The following is a 21,461-nucleotide window of genomic DNA, read 5'->3' on the forward strand; positions in this document are numbered from 1 at the left end:
ATTAGGGGGAATTTGACAGATGGGGTTCTTAAGGAGAACAGTGTGATCCAGCAGAGGTGTGTGTGTGTGTGTATGTGAATGTGTGTGTCAGAGGAAGAGGCCAGCCAGGAACACATGCTCAGGAACAGGGCTCAGAATAAGCGCTCGGATCTCTACAGAGCTGTGGAAACTCTGAAGACCACATAAACACAAACTCTCTTTTTTTTTTATTTCTGTCTTTCTCTCTCTCTTCGTTTCCCTCGCCGACAAGGGGCAGATGGTTATTTGATGCTGATTAGAATTTCAAAATAGGCCTCCATTCTTTCACACCATATTTTCCCCCCTCCACATCTCCTAGCAAGGGCAAGCAGAGGTCAGGCCCATGTTCCAGTCGTAGAGCAGATTTGTCAAGACACTTTTTAGGCATGGTGATTGAAAAGTGACCTCATTCTTAAACACACCACACATGAAACCATGGCACAAGAGTGAGTTTACATGATTTGGAAAGTCAAAGTCACATTTTATAGTTTCTCAATTGTAGCATGGAGAGGAACAGGATTTGCATGCTTTTGTTCTTGCAACACAAAGTTGTTTGGTCTCGGGGAGAGCGACGCTAACCTCACTAGATTGCTATGAATTTCTATTTGAACCTTGAGAATCCAGCTTTGCAGCACAACAGCAGCCTAAAATTGTCCTCCATGGCTAGCTGAAATTTTGCTGTCTGTCCCTAGAGGGCAACATGGTATGAAGCTCAGTGAGATGCCAAATATAGATGGATAATGATGAAAAAAGCCAGAGCTGCTGTGATATTACTACATGTATGTGCCATGTTCCTATTTTTGCTAATTGACTTAAAGACCCTCCCACCCCCACTGCCTGTCGCTGGAGGCTAACAGCGAACCAACACTTCAATTACTTACAGTGCGACACGCAAATGAGCAGGAGCTGTTTGTGTATGTGTTGAAGGGGGGTTGCTGAAAGAAAGTGATTTTGAAAAAGAAACCTCCTGTGCTTTTCAAATAATCACACAGCCGAGGAATGTTGTTCAAAAATCAACAGCCCTATGAAATGATGCCTCTGGGGTGGTTAGCGTGAGATGCAGGGGCAACTGCACAGCGAGGCCAACAAACATGAGGTGTGTGAGTTTTGTTTTGGTGTGTGAGTTTTAGGCAAAAGTAACTTCCTTTATCTGGCTGAGACAACAGGGTTTGGTCAGTTTGATTGGTTTGTACTGTAGCTTTGCTCTTTACTTTTATTCCCTCTGTCAGTATTGCAACTTTGGTCCTCGGCCAACCCACAAGGGATTGATGCGTTTTAATTCTACAAAGCCACAGGTTCTCTGGCAAGCAGAGAACATGGTGAAACAAATGTTAAGGACAGCAAAGTGTCAAATAACAGCTTTAATGTCAGCTGGGTTAAAACGCTGGATCCTTGGGAAATGCTTTGTGGCTGCCTGAGGCCAAGAGTGTGTGTGTGTGTGTGTGTGTGTGTGTGTGTGTGTGTGTGTGTGTGTGTGTGTGTGCATATGCATCTCCTTATATTTGTGTATGTGTGAGAGCCACATGTAAACTAATAGTGCGATGTAACGTTTCATCCATGTGCCAAAGCAAACTGGTGGAGCTGCAGTGTGCCCACACTATTCTCCCAGGCCCCCACTGACTCTCCCCCACAGATGGTAGCAATCACCTCCTGAGGTGCCCGTCACCACTGGCACTCTCTTCCTCTCTATCCTTGTGTAACTGACTCTTGTCAAAGATTAACTCTCTGCCTTTTCCTGTCTGCTACCTCTTTTTTATTTCATATTTATTTCTCTTTTTGCTGAAATCAGCCTTTTTCTTCTCTCATTGAATTCTTTGTGTTTTGGTAACAGTTTGCCTCTTTTTATGCTGTTGCAGGCCTCTGTGCTCTATTGCCTGAGAAAATATGTGGTTTTTGGCTGCTGGCCGGTGTTGCCGGTGGCAGCAAGATTCGGACGCTGTTAAGAGAAAATATATGTCTGTTTGTTAACAATGAGTGCATGACATGAGGAGCAGTCTATCCTTCACTCCATGATCATATCCTTATGGATATCCTTATGATGATGTCATCAGGGTAATCTCGACAATGGCATTTACCAGGCATGGAGGGTCTAACAAAATACACTATTGAATTGCATTATGGGAATTGAAGGATCCAAAGGTTTTGGAGCTTAACCCTCACCAGGGACTAAAAGTCAGAATATCTTGGCTTCTGCTACATCAATTTCTTTTTTAAAACATAAAGCGTCTTAGTAAGGTGCCAGAACAGCTTCAGTGCTCCTTGTTATAGATTCTCCAAGTCTCTAGAACTCTGTTAAGGGGATGATTACCATTCTTTCACAGGATATGCTCTCATCTGGTGTGCTACAACATGTCGGGTCAAATTCTCACACACAGTAATCTGGTAACTGCAAAGGCCACAGCATATGATTCGCATCATTTTTTTACTCATCAAACCATTCAGTTGGATGAAAACTTGTCAGCTACAAAATGCCAGCTACACAACAAGTAAGCCAAAAAATTCCACTTAAAACTGAAAGTAAGGATAAAAAAATCTCATGTGAAATTGAAAACAAAATGGTGGTTGTTTTGATTGTGTTGGATTTTGTCAAGATTTTCCGGAAAAACCCCAGCTTCTTATCTTAATATTTTCTTCCTCAGCTTCCTCAACATTTGACCTCTGATTTTACTGCTCATTTCTGGGTCACCCATCATCCTCCAAGGACTCTTTTGCTTTCTGTGCATTTACATAGAAGCCTGTGTCACAACCTGATCAGAGAAAAACATAAAACATAACATGATTTTCCCTCACCATTTCCACTGTCATCTCTGGCCACAGTGGTGAATTTACACAGGAGGTTCCATCTGTCACTTTCTATTTCTAAACTAGCCCAGGCATCGCATACATCCCCCCCAGAGTGGACCTCTTGGTTGTGTATGCCAACAGTCATGGCAAAAGTAAATCTGTTTTTACCTCGGTTTTTCCTGATTCGCCATGCTAATTTGATTGCACAACAGTTGTCTACTCTGTCTCTGTGGAAAAAAAGAGCAACTGAGACAGAGAGTGAAAGCAAAGGCGGGACAGAGATAACAATGTTTAGATGTGGGGAAGTGAAGTGGACCAGGGAGAGGGAACAGAGCTAAGGACTCAACTCTCGACTGACACCAGGCCCCCCAACCTGGCAACCCTCCAGCCTAATCTCGTTAAAATCTTTCCCTGCCTGATGCCATCCAGAGACAGAAAGGGGAGATGGAGGAAAGGATGGACAAGAGAAAGGGTTGGGGAAGAAAACAAGCAAAAAGAGGGAGAGGCAACTAGTGAGAGTATTTGAGATGGGGTCTCATGAAAGTAAGAGGAGAGAGGGAGGGAGAGAGAGAGAGGCTTCGGGGAGAAGTGGGAGAGGAATTAGGGGACTCTCAGTTCAAAAGGGCTCCCAAGAGCCGGCTCTTAAGCCCACGGCGTGAGGCTAACCGCAGAAACCAGTGGAGGGAGGGGAGAGCTGAGTCGTGGTGTCAAAGCTAGAAGTGAAAGATATGTCTGTGTGGAAGAGAAGGAAAGAGCAAGTGGGGCTAAAGTGCCTTTGTTACAAAGAGGTAGAAGGTCCTGCATACATCATAGCAAGATCCACGTAATGCACTCAGCAGGGCTACAGGAGTTGTAGTTTCCTGTTAGTCTTCATCTGAGTTCTTAAATCTTTGTCTCAGCTTGTTGTCCACAGCTCATTAGAGTCTACAGACCCAGCAGTGTTTACATCTGTTTAAGTCTCACTTCAGTTTGACTTTTTTTGTATCTTTTGTTACTTGATCCTTGTCATGTTGTGAGTGGTTACTACCTCTTGAAGCAGTGTCTTTGGTGTGTGGTGGTGCATAAATGTGTGTGTGTATGTGTGTATTTGTCCACACTGTACATTGCCTTGGCTCTAATGAGTAGCTAATTAACCGGGTGTTACTCCTGGTGCCCTGAGCAGGTGGCTGGAGCAGCCAGGCGGAACTCAGCCCAAACACACAGACACAGACACACACCATACACACCGGCACACACACGATGGCAGGAGCCCATATAGCAGAACCTGTTTGGCTAGGCGGGGAGGACACCCAAGGGGGGCTGCAGCAGGTCTGGACCATGGCCTAGGCCAAGAGGGGAGAGGTGGTGGTGAGAGAGCGGGCCTCCAATTTTCAAGGACCAATTTTAGCCATGGGATTTGGGTTTTCCACAGGCATCCAAAATCAATTGGCTGTGCTTACCGGCTTGGCTTTGGGCGAGCTGAAGGAAAAATGAGGTTAGATTTATCCCTGACATATGGAGGGGAACAGAGAGGCAGTGCAGTCCACAAACACACTTGCATTTTATTTGTTTAGCGCAGTCTTTACGGGCCAATTTGTTGTAGCACACTTGACAGACCAGTTTGTGAGCTTGTTCAGAACACATTCACTTGTTAAGGCACCTGCTATGAAAGCTGAAATAGAACAGTATTGTGGTCTTCTGTCAGTCTACTTTACGTGAAATATTTCCAATTTGTTCCTATACTTAAAGAAGTAAGCACCACCTAGATCACAAACTGAGATGTGTGCAAACTGTATAGAGGAAGATATCGGATAAAAACAAGACATTTACTCTAGCAGTTATTCCACCAAAATTTGTATTTGGTGCTGTTCATTTTGATGACAAAGTGGTGCAACTATTCTCTACTCTAATATTTTCCTAGGGGGTTCTTGCTCCTCTCTCTCTATCCCCTCCTTTATTTTTGCTTTAGCATCTGTTTGCCAAGCCTGTAGCTTGTGTTTGTTGTTTTATTTCCACGACAACATGAGGAATCAGATTTACGCATCCTAGAATTGGACACTGACCCATAAAGGAGCCGCGTTCACTGAAGGATCGCCGTTTCTTTGCTGACTTTCCACCACCCACAGAACTCCTCTCTTTTTCCCCCAACAGATAAGAATTAGTGAGTGTTTTTGCGGAGCACTAGTGAGACTTTGATGTGTTAATGAATTGAAAAATGGCCTTCAACAGTGTTCAGTTATCCCCGCTGAGCCTAATTCGGGTGAGGGGGTGCTGCGGTGGTGGGGGTGGCAGGTTGGGAGTGTGTGTGTATGTGTGTGTGCAAGCACTTCAAAACAAACCCATAAACATTCCAGGATCCTTGGGCAGCTGCAGCTCCGAGCTGAAGTTAACTGCAGACAGCATGTACACCATAGAAAGCACACACACACACACGGGTACACATACAAACATCTTCTTGAGGCCATCAGTGCTTTTTTCCTCAGTCTTTAACCTCAGATCACATTTTCATTCATGTTTTTCTTTTTTCTAAGTTAGATACTAAATTATTATGTCTGCTTGACACTAATTCTCTCATTCTCTGTCACAAAAGTCTGTTGTTAAAGCCATTCCCAGCCATCATTGCTACACATGCTAAATCATTTAAAGGTTCAATTCTGGAGCTTTCTTTACATTTTCCACACTTGAACATATCCTCTCTTACCTCAGACTTTGTTGGCTGATCTTGTTGCACAGCAGTAAATCGAGAAGATGCCATAAGAGAGCTGTCGGTACTTCAGCTAGGGAGAAAATGTGATCCATCGCTTTCATGTTCTGCTACAAGGTGTTAATGGACACAAGTGCTCACAGCTGTGTGTGCGTTTGAGACGCTTGATCATAATCACAGTCCCCCACCTCGTTCTCCCCCCCAGCAGCTCCAGCCACTCACCAGAGCTGGTGTGTTCTTTGTCACATTCCCCTAAAAAGAAGTTGGACAGGCTGTTTAGTTGTTCACATGCACACACACTAGATACAGGCACAACAACACACACACACACATGCACACAAAGAGAGAACCAATTACATAGCCAATATGTCATCAATTTGGTGTATTTTTAATTTAAAACAGGGAACATATCACTAAAGATAAAAAGCTTTGAACTCGCTCATTGTGCAAGCTTCCCTCAGTGTCCTACATTGCGATGCCATCTTAACACTGCCTGCATATCTGCTTTGGATATTTCTCTAGGGTCAAAGGTCAATCCTCATCTTGGGCTTACCAGTTCATGAGAGCACACCAAAAGATCCAGCAGTGTCTCTACACAAACAGCGCTGCCTCGATATGGATCCATACATGAAACAGCATTTCATTAACTGCAGAATTCCATACAAATTGGGCTGCATAATAACCAGATGGAATTGGGAAACAGTCTGGGAATGTGCTCCCCCTTTTTTCCAGGGTCTGCAACTGGGCCTCTTTCCCAACCTGGTGCCAGGCTTCCCTTTCAGTGTGGATGGAGATGCATATTGTTCACTTCTCACTTAGTACTTATTACTTCTCATATGTATTCAAGTGATCGTCCTCTCATGAACGATCCACCAGTGTCATTAACATTTCATTTATGATCAACTGCAAGGAGCTCATCTAACATTGTACAGATCATTGAGCTCAATGTAACTGCAGATCTGACCTTGGCTGCAGCAGCAAAGCATGTGTCAGCTAGTGATAATGAGGAAAGAAACTTTTTAAAATGACTAGTAAACTTATTTTTGTTACCTTTTCTGCTGCAACTGTTTAGTCAATTCTGTAACTCATGAAAGTACTTTAAAGTTACCCATAAATATGTTGTATACTCAATCATAACTAGTTCGTAGAACATGTTTTCTGAAAGAAATAGAATGAAAAAAAGAGAGCTTGAGAGAGAAGTTCAAACCCTGGCTCCTTTCTCACCTCGGCACAGCTGTCCAATCACGGTGTGAAGTGGGCGTGAATGTTGGCTTGTCGGTTTCAGAAAGTTACAGAAATGGTCGGACACGGAAAGATGTGTGTGTGTGTGTGTGTGTGTGTGTGTGTGTGTGTGTGTGTGTGTGTGTGTGTGTGTGTGTGTGTGTGTGGTGGGGGGTTCCAAAGTTATTCGACCGTCTGAAAAGCAGTTCTGATGGAGTATACTGGCCCCTTAACATGTTACACACATTCTCACACACATTGAGCGCATGGATGAGACAGAAAAGGAGGCAGAACAGATCAAAATCAATCAATCAAATCAAAATATAGTTAGCATTTAAAATATTTCAATCAATATTGTCAGTTTTAAATATATTTCTGTAACTGCATACTCACCAGTAACTTTATTGCACACAAAGCCACACATATAGACACAAATATAAAGCCTCCCAATCCTTCAGCCAGTCTGTCTTTACTTATTCCCCATTGTTGTGTCTTCGTCTATTCTAAACATCCATTGTTAGTGTACTTTTCTCAAACACACTCCCACCAGATTCAAGTTAATTAATATCACCTTCTGTTGTGATCCCCTAATAATCCTCCTTTGCCATAACTGTTGACATTTTGGTCAGAAAGCTCTGCTATTGTTTACCCTTTTCTAATTTATCTGCGGATAACTTCAAACTAGAACTAATCTCTGCAGCAGTCGTCTTTGAAGCCATGGCCAAGTCTTCAGGTCCCAGGTCTGACTCTGATTTAACCAGCAGAGGCTCTGGATCAGACTCTGTTACATAAACAAGAAGGGCAGGTTTTTCATTAGGCTTCTCAAATGCAAACCCCACATGTAGAGAGTAAACGTAGTTTATGAATAATGTCAGAGCTGGTGAATGTGGTCTATTATGGAGGAATCAATGAAAAGACTTGTGAGGCAAAGATACATAAAGGAGTCAGCTGGATTTCAAGTGGAACTGGGAGAGACTGTGAAGAGATATTACCTCACTTCATGTCCCGTATATTGTGGTTCGCCTCATTTAGAAGACAGCCAGCTTGAGCCCATTCCTTTATCTGGATCGCTCTCGCTTTTAATAGTCTTTACTCATCAGTGATTCATGAAATTAATGTCTCTCTTTCCAGTGATTAATAACTAATGGTCTGAGAGAAGCCGAATTCATTAATTATGAAATGGAGAAAATGAGCTCTGCAAATATCACTTTTGATTGATGAGTTCTGGAATAGCAGCCAGGCACACAGCCGCAGTGTAGATTATAAACCACTCACTACTGCCTTACTGGAAAGTCTCTCCCAGCTCTCTTGATATATACGTGATAGTAAGAATATGTTTCACTGCAATGCACACTCCATATGAACATTTCATCTAAGCTAACTTACATTTAGACTCTATAAGGATACATACTGTGAAGATATTGTAAACTTTTACATTAATCCCACTCGCGTTTGCTGATGCAATCACACAACTGATGATGTTAACTTTCCCCTTCCCTCCGCAGCGTGCAACTGCAACCTCCACGCCCGTCGCTGTCGATTCAATATGGAGTTGTATAAGCTGTCAGGGAGGAAGAGCGGAGGGGTCTGCATGAACTGCCGCCATAACACTGCGGGCCGCCATTGCCACTACTGCAAGGAGGGCTTTTACAGAGACATGGCCAGACCGATCAGTCACCGACGAGCCTGCAAAGGTAAGAGTCCAACAAAGAAATTACGCTGCTGAGTGCCCTACTTAATTTGACTGTAATAGTTGTTTTTCAAAGTGGTATTCATGAGATTCTGGACTCTGTGGTGCTGGAAGTGCTGATTGCTGTGCTGTTTCCTACACTTCTCTTGGCAATCAAGCAGCAACTCTGATCTATTTTTCCTTGCATTTTCTGTTGATAAAGTTTGAGTGTCTCTGGGTGGCACTCATTTCTTTGTCTATTCATACACGGTGGTGATCACTGCTCATTCAGCACTAAATACCCACTTCTTCTTCTGCTGTCAGAAACATAAAACACAAGTATATTTCTGAGAAAGAATTACCAACCACTCTGTTTACAACGACTCATGTGAAAGTTTTCATGAACAAGGATCACTTTTGTGTTATATCAATCAGTAATAGAGTAGCAAAATGAATATTTATTTATATGAAAATGTCACAGATTATTACTTTAAGCTCAGTTTGACTTTTCATTTGGCAGAATGCTGCGCTAAATGTTAACAAAATGTTCAAACAAAAGCTGATTGAGACGTTCTAACCCTACTAATTTATGATTGGAAACATGCACGGTCATGGTAACTTTCAATAAAAAATATCAGCACGTCTGACTTGCCATACCATAGCAGAGAGAAACGAATTGACACTATGCCCGAAGCTTTTCTGGCCGTCCCACCAAATGTTTCTCCATACCACACACCACATAATATTATCACTTGACCAAAGCATTTCTCATGGAAACATGTATTTTACCCTTTTATTATTTCATATTTGCAGGGAATATTTTTATGCCTGATATTATGCTGGAAGCATTTCTCTCCTCTTGCTGGACTCATTGCAAAAATAACACCAGTTTCCTGTACTTGTTTCTCAGGAAAATATTCAAATCAATAGCAGAGAGGGAGTTTTTTTATTCTGTTGATCCTGCTGAAGGTAAAGAATCACTTCCAGAACATTAAAAAACAGCATTGCTGAGAGCTGCCAGTGCTCATAGATGTGAAGATCTTTTGGTTGAAATTTCATGGCGAGAATCTCCCACTGGCTTCCGCTCAGTTTTCCTTCTGCAGCCGACCCAAGCTGTAACTGAACACCAGGAGGTTAGAAATGGCATGATATTAGTTGCGCTGAGAAGTCGAGCCATTCATCATCTAATGGCAAAAACTCCACAGTGACTTGGTCACATACCTTTAAACTTAAGTCATTTGACCTGTTACTGCACCAAAACACTGACAGAAAGAGATCTGCCTCAATCCTGACAGGAGCCCTGAGATGAGTGTCCCCATGTGCAAATTGTTCCCCCATCTTCCATTTCCTGCAGTACCTGGGAGTGTGATTCTCTCACACACAGTCAAGCCCCCTGACACTGCAATTTGTCCTTATCAAAGCCTAATGATCAGGTGGTAAACAGTTTACTTCCCTCCTTCACAAAGGCCCCAGATGTGACGGAAATGAAAGTTAACATCTGAAAAGCCTCTGCTCAGCGGCTGGCTCCGTGATTGATCAGAGCAATTCCACAGCCTTCTAGGAGCCGTCATTTTCCTTTGCCTCAGCCCTTGCTCAATTTTTTTCATCTCCATCTTCTCCATCTTCCATGATTGTTTATAACCACCATCCCCTCTTCCTCCCTAACTTCTGATTTCTCTCTCCATGACTAACAACACAACTAAAGTCTTTAAAACCTTTCTCTTTTTTTATCATAACATCCCTGATTTTATTTTTCTGCCCTGGTTTTTGCCCTCCTCCTGTTTTATCTCCATGTATCAGGGTCAAAATAGAGGTCAGCAGTTCGGTATGGCTGAAGGGGGGTGAGTGTCACGTCTGAAATGGAGTTACAGCAATAAAATACAGGTGATTTCTAAAGGCGAGACAGGAGTGGGGAGGGCTGAGGCAGCGCAGGCTCTGGGAGGACCAATAGGCCATGTCTGTTTCTAATAAGATCTGCTCTGTAGATGGGTGTCTATACACAATCTGAGGAGTATATGAGGAGGAGTAACCACCTCTCTTCCCTGCCTCCATCACCACCACCACCACTTACCTCCCACGTACACAAAACACACGTCTTCCATGTTAAGTACCCACAATGCAAAGTGAATCTGCAGGGCTCCAACTCTCCAGTTCAAATGCCCGGGCACCAGCCTCTCCAGGAGCCCTTTACAGTGTCACGTGCATTAAAACAGTCAGCAAAATGAAAGAAACATGGCAATCACCGCATGGCCTGGATGCAGTATATGAGGTCTTCAAAATACAAGGTTTTTATGTGAATCCAAGCCATACAGCTGGTATCCGTTGACCACAAGGAACATTGATAAAAGGCATTAAAAATGAGGCCATAGCCCATGTGAAGCAGTGCCGGCCAATATAAACCACATTGGCCGTATGTCTCAAATATCTTTCTGAAGCAGAGCATGAGGATATTTGCTGTCAGAAAACACTGTAGACAGAAAATGTGTTACGCAATCTAATTCTAAAAGTAATTTTAGGTTAGTAATATAGTTCCTGGCCTACAGCAGCATGAAAATGTGATCCTTGAGGGCAAATAACACCATTTTTGTATTATTAGTATCAAGTTTAGCCAGTACCTGTGACCATGAACAGAGTAAAGCCAGAGAATAAAGATTTTAATCTCAGATGTCACTGAGAGAGTGGAGCTGTTCTGTTGACATCTTCCATTTATCAGTCCTTCAACATTATTACTTTAAATGCAAAAATAATGCTAATTTCTCTTTAAAAATTATTTGTGCGCTCAATTGAATGATTTGTGCATAATAATAATTTGTGCATACAAATGACTTAATTCAATCTCACAATTTAATAATTTGTGCGCACGAATGACTAATTTGTGCTCTCGATTTAATATCATATTATATATTTTGCCTCCTCCCCCCTCCTCGGAGGTTCTCAATCTCAGTCTCAAAGATAACACAGATTTGTGTTTAACAGCCAAAACTCCAAGTATATCCACATATCTCAAAGATAAAAAAAAAATTTAATAAATCCAAGCGATCCCTAACGTGAGTGTAAAGGGTACACACCTAAAGGGTACACACCAGTCAAGACTAATGCCATGAAGGGTATTAAATTATGATAAATCAAGAGCACACATGATTAATTTGAGAGTATGAATTTCTAAACCATGTGCACAAATGAGTCGTAGAAATGCACACATTTTAACACTTTTATTTATTTTCACAAGTAAATAGCCAGCAAAACAAAATTGACTGTTAAAAAACATATTTCCAGCCAAGGGTACAAATAACACGACCCTCTCCAAATGTGGCGACTGCCAATAACTGCAAACAAACAGCAGTCCTCGCAAATACTTTAGCCCATATGCACACACACATGCACAGAGCAACACGAATCAGTTAAATTGAGCAAACGCCTGTCAAAGGACTACAAATCCCAACACAGTGCCTGTCACATCTGCAGACACAAAGGATTGAAAAGTCATCAACCTCTGAGGATGTTTTTACTGCTTCTTAACTGGCCTGAGCCCCTGCACATAAAACTTCAGAAAAACAGTTCACGAAGGAGAGCTGGGGGTGGAGATTGACGCCACCACCCCTATCCCCATCCTGCCTCTTACTGCCCATTCAGACCTGGCAGTTGCTGGTTGTTTACTGAACAATGTGGACATCAGCAGTAAACTCTGATGTCTTAACAGCCTATGATTGTTTAGAATGGAAGTGAGAACGTCTAACATTACCCCATCTGACTGGATTGAGTTGATAGCTTGTGCTGTTCAGTGATCAGCCAGGAAACAACGGCCACATGTTTTGGCAGGCATGACAGACCAACTCCAGACTTGTATCCGACAGATCATATAACAGGGGGTTTATCCCACATGTGCTTTGGACGCATCATTTCACAGGCAAGAATAAACCTCAAATCAAAAGTTTAGGAATATTTTATTTTGATAAAACTAGCTTGTTTACTTTTCAGTTGAACTTAAAACAATTACTCATTCATCAGTTTAGGATGGAAAATGTTAATCTATGCAAATTATACAAGATCCAAGGCCACCTTCTATAGATCAGGGTTTCATATCTGTGTGTTAGTGCACTAATCAGCTGGGTTTCATTAAGACGTCTAAGGGCACAAACTCCAGCAGGAATGTCAGAGATTCTCAAATGGTTCGTGGAGAATGTAGTACCTGATAACAGTGGCAGGAGCTCTGGCTGATGAATGAGGGTGGGTATGGAGGTGAAGGATATATAGTTAGTATATAGTTAGTAGTATATATATATATATATATATATATATATATATATATATATATAGTTATGTCGTTGGCACAGAGCAACAGACTGACAGTCCGGAGACTGTTGTTGACTTGGCCTCTGACATCAAACTCAGCCCTGCATGTTACTCTGCCATATGCAGATGTGTATTCCCTTTAGGTCAGTCAGAAACTCTTACCAAGTGTCATCAAAGCTTGAGTTTTCTGGTTGGGCCTGCGTGACTCAAATGGTGGGGATTTTGCACGGACGCTGAAGCATCAGATTTACGTCTCTGTGCACAGCTTCAAACAGAGCGCAGCCACTTTGATACCTGTGGACCGGTTGGCCTTGCCGGAAAAGGCGAACATGTTTCTGAAGATCTGAGCTGCAGTTAATCCCTCCCCACCCCGCCGCCAGACACACACGACCACTCTTGGGTCATTTCAGCCATTTAAACCCTCCCTTTGCCCAGTCAACAGGTGGTAGGGTCCTCAGGCTCCCCTCTGTTGTAGCAGCTAAAAAATGTCCAGCACAAATAAACACATTCACAGTTCCGTCAAGTGGTGGGAAGAAACCGTGGCATGTTAGCAGCTGCCTTTCTTTGGCAAGCCCTGTAACAAACTGTTGGGTTACAGGGTTTTTCCCCAAAGTGTAATTTTGGCCTTTCTTGTCTTTTCTTGATAAGCTTGGACAATTACAGCTATTGTGTTACGGTCGAGTTACTCTAGGTTTGCTTTAGTAATTTTACACTATCCTGTGCCTGTTTTCCAAAGAATTACATTGAAAATATGGGGGAAAAGCAGAATGTTCACCTTGTATTTCATGGTTTGTAGTATTTTTTGCAGCATGTCAGCAAATAAGATGCTTTTCTGTACTCTAACTTGTTTTACTCTGGACAGATCACCAATCAGTCACACCCCTGAAGACTGCTCAAGAAGATGTAATAGTCTTACATTTGTTTTGACATATCATTGATGTGTTTGTCTGGCTGGATTGCTGTTAAATGTTAAGTATGTGTTTATTACTTAAAGAACAAATGTCTGTTTTTAGTAGAGTCGGAGTAGCCACAGTTTGGTTAGATTCACTGTTGTTTATGCTGTTGAGCACACCAGAGGCTGTGTTTGGACTACACTGAAGCACTGTGTCTCTTACTCTCTGCCTGTTTCTCTCCAATCCTCTCCTTCACTTCTTACTCACCGATATGTTGCTTCTCCCTCTCCCTGTCATCTTCTCTAACATCTTGTAAAGCTCTCTCAGAAGGCTTCGGACCAACACGCCAGCTCTTGTATTTAACAGCTCTTTAAACCAAAAAAAATGCCTCATGTTGCTTAAGGGGGTTTGAAGAAATTGCCCACAACCAGCAAAACTAATAAAAGCTTTGCCACAGCAAGGTGACCGGAGCATTGCTTGTTGCTGTTGGCATTTGCTGGGCATCGACTGAACTTTCGGGAAGTGATGAAACAGCAGAGCGTGTGTCACCAAGCAGGCACCAGACTGCACACAACATTTAGGAGAGCGGAAACAAGCAGAGAGGACGGCACAGTGTGCTTTTCTGGGTCTCTTGACAGTGATGCACTACATGCATCACCCCATCCCCCTGTTAGTCATTTTACTAGTCACTTGCTATCTTCTGCATTAACACAGAAATTCTTTCTGACTCGCTGAATTACTCTTCACACAAACAGATGCACATACACAGTGTTTCTCCTTGCAGTGTTCAGGGAATCCCAAGCACAGAAGCAGACAGGAAAAGGCTGCCTCACCCCGGGACCCTGAAGTCCTGAGCCAGACATTCAGTCCTAATGCATATCTGCTGGCAAAAAAACAGAAGATCCCTACAGAGACTCATATCCAAGGAATAAGCCGGTGTCTTGTGTGTGTCATTTTGGCAATACGTTTAATGAATTAATATCTAATATATTTTCTCTCTCTCCTCTTTCTTATATCACAACCCTCCCTCCCCCTTCACACCTGTCCCCGACCCCCACCCCAGCCTGTGACTGCCACCCTGTGGGCGCAGCAGGCAAGACGTGCAACCAGACCACAGGCCAGTGCCCCTGCAAGGACGGTGTCACTGGCATCACCTGCAACCGCTGCGCCAAGGGCTACCAGCAGAGCCGCTCACCTGTGGCCCCCTGCATCAGTGAGTGACTCACATAGACATGCACACAAAAATACCAGCCAGTGCATATGACACTGATAACTTTGTAATTGTATCAGCTTGTCAGTGAGTCATTGCATGAAACTGCAAAACATTGACAAGCTCCATTGTGAACAACATAATATAACAAAAGGCATAATTAACAGCACACTTCCCTTTAGTAGTCTAAAGTCATTCTGACCTTCTGACAGGCACACCCAACCCGATCGCTGCGCAGCATATATACCGTACATGTACAAGGGCCCAGATGTAACATCAGGCTAAACTGAAACGTGATCTTTGTTAAAGTGCAAGTTAGTGGAGAGCTGGTAGTGTGAGAACTCAAGATGGTTATTGTTTTCCACTTGCTGTCAACAGTGTATTGTGTGTGTGTGTGTGTGTGTGTGTGTGTGTGTGTACTCGCTGTAGTTTTTATGTTGACTACATCAGGTTTTTAATTTCCTGTGACAAGCCTATATGTGTGCGTGTGAGTTATGAAGTTTGCCAGTGGCTCGGCACATGCAGGCATGTGTAATAGAGGGAAACTTTCCACCACACTGTGTGCCAGGCGGTACGGGCACACATTGCACACACTCACAAGACAGCCTCCACCAAAGCAAAACGTGCCGCCCAGTGCCGTACCGAGCTCTGCCACACTGTGCCACATGCTGCCATGTTGTTTCTCTCACATGCAGCTCCGGAGCAGATGGCGGATGGGCAAGAAGGAGAAAACAACTGTGGTCATGGATGGCAGACCCCACTCATTTGAGTGCCACTGAACCATCCAGTGAGAACAAGAAGGATTGTGTATGTGCGTTTAAGTACATGCGCACATTTGGAGCATTACGAATAGTGTTAATGACAACTGTGTGTGTCAATATGGCCTCATGGTGGGCATCTTACCTCCTATTGAGGCTCCTGGACCCCAAAGCAGAAGACAAGCCCATTAAGCAGCCAATTAGTATGATGGCAGCAACCCTCATCTGAATGATCCTTTCATCATCTGTCTGTCTTCACAATATGTGGCCATGAGGGCACACAGACTCAAAGTGGCTTCTAGCAGCTGCGCCTGCCTTCACAAAGGTCCATGCCCTTGTTTGTTTTTGTTGGTGGGGTGTCCATAATTTCAGGGAGACAACTGCTGCTTTTGCCTCAAAACAGCTTTCCAAGAACCCCCCCTACCTCCTGCCAACACACTCCCACTTGCTTGGTTCAATCCCTCAACCTCCAAATCCAATCAAAAGCAGATCCTCTGGGTGGATGCTAAGCCGGCGTTCCAGTAACTCTGTTTACGGTAAAAGCAGTGGGCCTGTTGTTAGCATTAGCATTTGTATTGGAAAGTTGCATACGATTAGAAGAGAAGTCCTGGAGGAATTCCATGAGGCACTTTTTAGAGTAGCCAGCGGGCACAGCGAGGGAGGGCTGCATCTGTCTCAAGACGATCCAACCAAAATTGTCCCCTTGCCATCTGTCCATCTGTCTATACATGCTTGCATGGAGATTACACAGCAGTGTTAACCCAGCATCTGTTAGGGGAGGACAAGACTAATCTAGTGCAGCCACCTTTCCATTTGAATGTGTGTGCCTCAAAGAATCGACTTCTGTCTCAGATGTATCAAGTGTGCCGACTTTGAATGGATTGACTTCTCCAAACTGGATTACTTGGTGAATTTGTGGTGCATACTGAGTCTGACACAAAATTTAAATTTGGTCCTCTGACCTCCATTATTTCTTCCACTCATACTGGCTCAGAATCGTTCAATGTATTCCTTAAAAATGACCAAAACCACCACATTAGTCTGTGGAATGCATGGTTTATTTGAGCCTGTCTTCCCTTTCACCACCAATAAGTATCCCTGTCAGTCTGTCAGCGTTTATCTAGCATGTCTGTCTGCACTGTCCCATGTGTTTTCATGTGCATAGTTGACATATGTCACAATCCAAACCTACTGTACAACAACCCTGGTATTTTCTCTTATTGGCCTTGGTGAGCAAAGACACTTTCTACTTCTCCTCAACACTAATCTTACCCTCTGTTGTGGGTGTATTCATATATTAACAAAACCTTCCCATACCCACTCTTTGGAATTGCTTTTAATGAATTCAGACATACTTTATTTCTTTGACCACACATGTACTCTTAGCAGGCATACAGCCACATCACTTAGACCATACTTTAAAGGTATGGATTTACATTTAACCAGTAAAATAACTTTGCATTTCTTGTGTGTGTTTCAGAAATCCCAGTGGTCAACCCCACAGCTGTAGTGAGCAGCACAGAAGAACCAGCAGGTTAGTATATGCTCTCTGCACCTCGCCCATAAGCACCACTGCTTTATGAGAGGAACAAAACATATTTTTTAATATTTCTGGACTTGAGTTTTAAGGTGTGGAATAAATATTAATGAAGGGTGGGTCCCCTCTTTTGAAGTTCTGCAAAGAGAACGAGGGCACTGGGGCCTGCAGAATTTTTCCATTGTCTTAAAAACCTGTGTCCTTGGCACAGTTTCCCCAACCGCTAACCTCAAGTTAGTGGAGCCTTGCTGTGCTCAAAATATAGCTGCAGCTTAAAGCCAAGGCCAGCAGATAGGCAGCAGAGGTGATTAGTTAAAGTTTAGCTGGGAGATATAGTGGAAGGGAGAGTTTTGAGGCGTGAAAAGAGTGTTGGCAAGTGACTGGTGGGAAATTTGTTCACGCTCTCCCTCTAACTGTCCAATTTAGGCCCCGGTCAATTACTCTGCCCTTATTTTTCATTCTGCGGCTGTTTCATTTGAATGGTGGTGCTGATTTGGAAATGTTGATTCATTAGTAGGTTTATAACATATATCATTACTCAGGCTGCAGATCGTACCCCCCACTTTGCCACCGATACTTTACTGCACTATTTAAAGACTATAGTTGTATTGTTTTTATATCCTTTCTCTACAAATTACATATTTTGTCAGAAAGTTCACAGCAAATTACACTTTTGACTTATGAACTTCTTACATGTCAAAGGTTAAATACAATTTGAGGGTATGAGTTAGAGGGGTAAAGATGTCTATAATGGCTGATACTGACTTCACTTCACAGGAAAATAGTTCAGCTGAAGGCCAAACTTGGTCATGCAGTCAATGAACATTGCATATAGTCATTATAGAAAAACCTCTATTAAATCTAATGGTATAGAATGAATAAATTGGTTTACATTAAATGAATACTTTGACATATTGGGACATATGCTTATTTTCTTTCTTGCTAAGAGTTAAATGAGTTAGAAGATTTATACCACTCTCATGTCTGTACAGTAAATATTGTAAATTAGCTAAGCTAAGCTATGGCACAAAGACTGGAAACAGAAATAGGCCAAGAAATAGTCTGTCACATAAACCGCACATTGTTGTTTTTACACTTTGGTTTTTGTACAGCTTTTAAAAAAGACGTATAACAGATGTTGTTGCACAGAGCCAGGCTAGCTGCTAAGCTAAGCTAACCAGCCACTGGTTCCAGCTGCATATTTACCGCACATACATGAGAGTGGTATCTGTCTGGTCATCCAACTCTTGGCAAGAAAGCGAATTTCCTAAAATGTTTAAATATTTCCTTTAAAGGTAAATAGATAATAATAATTTTCTCAAATTTGCAGCTTCTTTTCTCATTTGCGACTTCTCTCATTCCGTTTCCTCTCACTTGCGCCTTTGAGCCTTTTTGGAGAAAGAAAAGAAAAATGCACAGTCCAGCCCTTTCTTGTGTTTACTACTTCCCTGGGAAAATGTTACAGGGTCTAAGAACACAAGAGTTGTTGATCGCCAATTCACCTCAGGCTCTACCAAACACACCAGAGCATTTCCCCCATCTTTCTCCTTCCTAAACTACCATAGAACGAGCTTCACCATCAGAAACCTAAGGGCCCAAAATGTTTTTGTGTAAGGGGCGGTGGATGCAATTTGTCCTTGTCATGGCACAGTGAGAGAGGCTCAAGGGAACGAGGGCAACGAGAGCACCGGAGCCAATTGTGAGTATTTTCAGTGGGCCAGTCTTCCGGGTCAGTGGGCGATACACCGAGAGCTTTTCCAGGTGAACAGCCAGCATTAAGTGACTCTTCATGGGAAAACACACACTGTCTCCCAGCCAGTGTTTCACCACTGATACCTTTAGGCCAGCCACTGTATACTGCACACAAGCGCACACACACACACACACACACACACAATGGTAGTGATCTAATGAAATCCATGCACTTCTCATACAAATGCATGCCTGTCACAGTTGCATGCACACTTACATGATAATGATCTGCACATGCTCACTTATAATGAAAAAGACCTTAAGCAAGCTATGATATTCAACATCATAATTAAGTCTGTGAGTAATGTACAATACACACACACACACACACACACAAATCCATCCACACATACACCTCTGCACCCGTCCACAGCTACACCTCCACTCATCGTTTTTTTTAAAGTCACCCTGTCTTGAGGTTATTGGAAGCTGCCATCTGCTCTCTCTTTCTCCCTTTCTTTCCTTTTCTCTCCTCTCTCTGGCTAATAAAATCTCCAGCACTCTGATATACAGCCAAACCTCCTGGACATTTTTATGGGCTCCTTGGTTCCCTGTTTCTTCCCTCCTTCCATTGCTCCATCCGTGCTTCCCCAAAAAATGAGCAATGCAACACCCCTACTCTCATGCAACCCAAAAGCATAATTTCTCTCTCTCATGACTTTTTTTTTTTTAATTGGGGCATTTCATGTCCAGCAATTTTATTTGGTTTGCTTTGGGAAGCAACATGACTGAATGGTTTTCCTTTTGAAAGCAATGAGAGGCCTGACCACAGATATCAGTCCAGTTACCAGCATGTGTTTTTTCAGTTTCATGCACTGACATTCCAAGCGAGCAGCATGGTCAGCTTTTCGTGTCTGACTAGAAGCATGTTGGGAAATTATTTTGTTGGCATTCTCTACATTTTCAGTCCATTATTTTTCATATTTTTTTTCTTAATTTTGTGTCCTTGTCATAGTTTTGTAATTGAAATAGTTTTGTAATTGAAATAAGTGGATCAGAAATTCTACGGTTCATAAAATCCAGTGGCATCAAGTCAAGTAGAGCCTTGCTAATGATGGTGTCTCTTCAGCAGTGTCTCTTTCTTTCTTGTCACAGCTCCAGTAGCAGTAGTTACCATGAGCACAATTTAAAAACAGTGCAATGCTTTGAATCGTATCAAGGATTCTTGCTATCGATTTTTAACATGAGCACTTGTTTTTGATCATCTGTTAAGTTAATTTAATTTTGCCAGTCTTCTAAGTTCCAATTCCCTCTGCTCTCAGCTCATGGAAAACATATTTCGTGATCACAGAGAAGCAAAGCTTTTAATGTTGAGATGACAAAATAAATATTTCAGGATCATAAGAAACAAACCATGGGAAATAATCACATGGATGTGCTCTATCTGACTTAACTTATCTCCAGCTTTCATGGTCCATAGAAAGTGTTGTACACAGTTATTTTTCAACATCAATTTACAAAATATTTCATTTATTATTGTAATAATCAATTTTTATTTAGGTTGAAGGTAAACTTTGGGCCATAGAGTGCAGAGATGTGAGGTTGCAGCCAGAGAGGAGGTTGCTTCAAGTTTCAGATTGAGAAATTTAGGGCAGAATTGTTTCCAGTGCAGTTTCCATATATGTGTAACTGTGTGAAGAAGGGTCGACCTGAAAAAGATGCTCATAGATACATGACAACTAAACCAAACCCAGAGTCAGTCAAGAAGAGATCTGAGATTGGTCACTCAGCCAAGAAGTCCATTTTAACGATCACAATCATAATTATAACACCTCATCACTGGTGGCTCCACCTATGAGTGGTCAGTAGAAGTCATCTGTCCAATGTGTGGTCTCAGTCTTCATGCTGGCAGCCAAGGTCTATTCACATACATCCAACCATGACCTGCTCTGTCTTTTCTCAAGACCCCGGAAAACATGTCAAACTGAACACTTTTACTACTCTGGTATGTTTCACTTGCCTCCCAGCACCGGCTGTTGCAGGGGTTTGATGTGTGATTTGTCAGAAGTTGTATTTAAGCACACAAAAACCAAAACCGAGCTCAACATTATCCAACCCGCTCCAGTTTCCCTTGCAGCCTTCGGCCCAGTCAGTGAATATATATTGTTGTGAGGGCAAGTGTAAATATGAGCATACTTGCCACAAAAAACACACATAAAACAATACAAGTACAAATATAATCTTAATTACATATAACAACCTTAATATATAACAACCTTGGCCTGTGTGCATGTGCAGAAACAAATGCATAGTGATTTATTTTGATGCTGTTGAGTGTGTTTATTGGTGGTTTCACACTACATAACAGTTTACAATGTTTTGTCACACTAACTTTGTATTACAGATGTGCTGGTCGCTATTTATGTGCCACAAGAGCACCACATAATGCACTATGAAATAGTGTGAAATAGTCCTAAAATGCAACCCTATGGCAACGATTCAAATTTCAAGTGTGTAAGTGTCCCATTATGTGTGTAATTTGAGTGTCAGTAAGTATTGTTAAGAGGAACCATGGAGTTACAGCCCGCATTACACGAGTGAATGTTGGTTGTTCTTGTTTTTGCAGATTGTGAGTCCTACTGTAAACCAGTGAAGGGCAACCTGAAGATCAACATGAAGAAATATTGCAAGAAGGATTATGGT

General features: G+C 42.4%; 1 protein-coding gene across 2 annotated transcripts in view; it reads left to right on the forward strand.

Annotated features, from left to right (window-relative positions):
* The window catches only part of ntn2 (netrin 2), a 44,207-nt gene that overhangs the window by 18,464 nt on the left and 4,282 nt on the right, over positions 1 to 21,461 (forward strand). For both annotated transcript variants that reach the window (XM_044178855.1, XM_044178854.1), the window contains exons 3-6: positions 8,212 to 8,400; positions 14,625 to 14,774; positions 17,010 to 17,063; positions 21,385 to 21,459. In XM_044178855.1, coding sequence (XP_044034790.1) covers positions 8,212 to 8,400; positions 14,625 to 14,774; positions 17,010 to 17,063; positions 21,385 to 21,459 — 468 coding nt within the window. The remainder of the gene's footprint in view (positions 1 to 8,211; positions 8,401 to 14,624; positions 14,775 to 17,009; positions 17,064 to 21,384; positions 21,460 to 21,461) is intronic.

The sequence above is a fragment of the Siniperca chuatsi genome, linkage group LG20 (assembly GCF_020085105.1).
Source record: "Siniperca chuatsi isolate FFG_IHB_CAS linkage group LG20, ASM2008510v1, whole genome shotgun sequence".
Taxonomy (NCBI): domain Eukaryota; kingdom Metazoa; phylum Chordata; class Actinopteri; order Centrarchiformes; family Sinipercidae; genus Siniperca; species Siniperca chuatsi.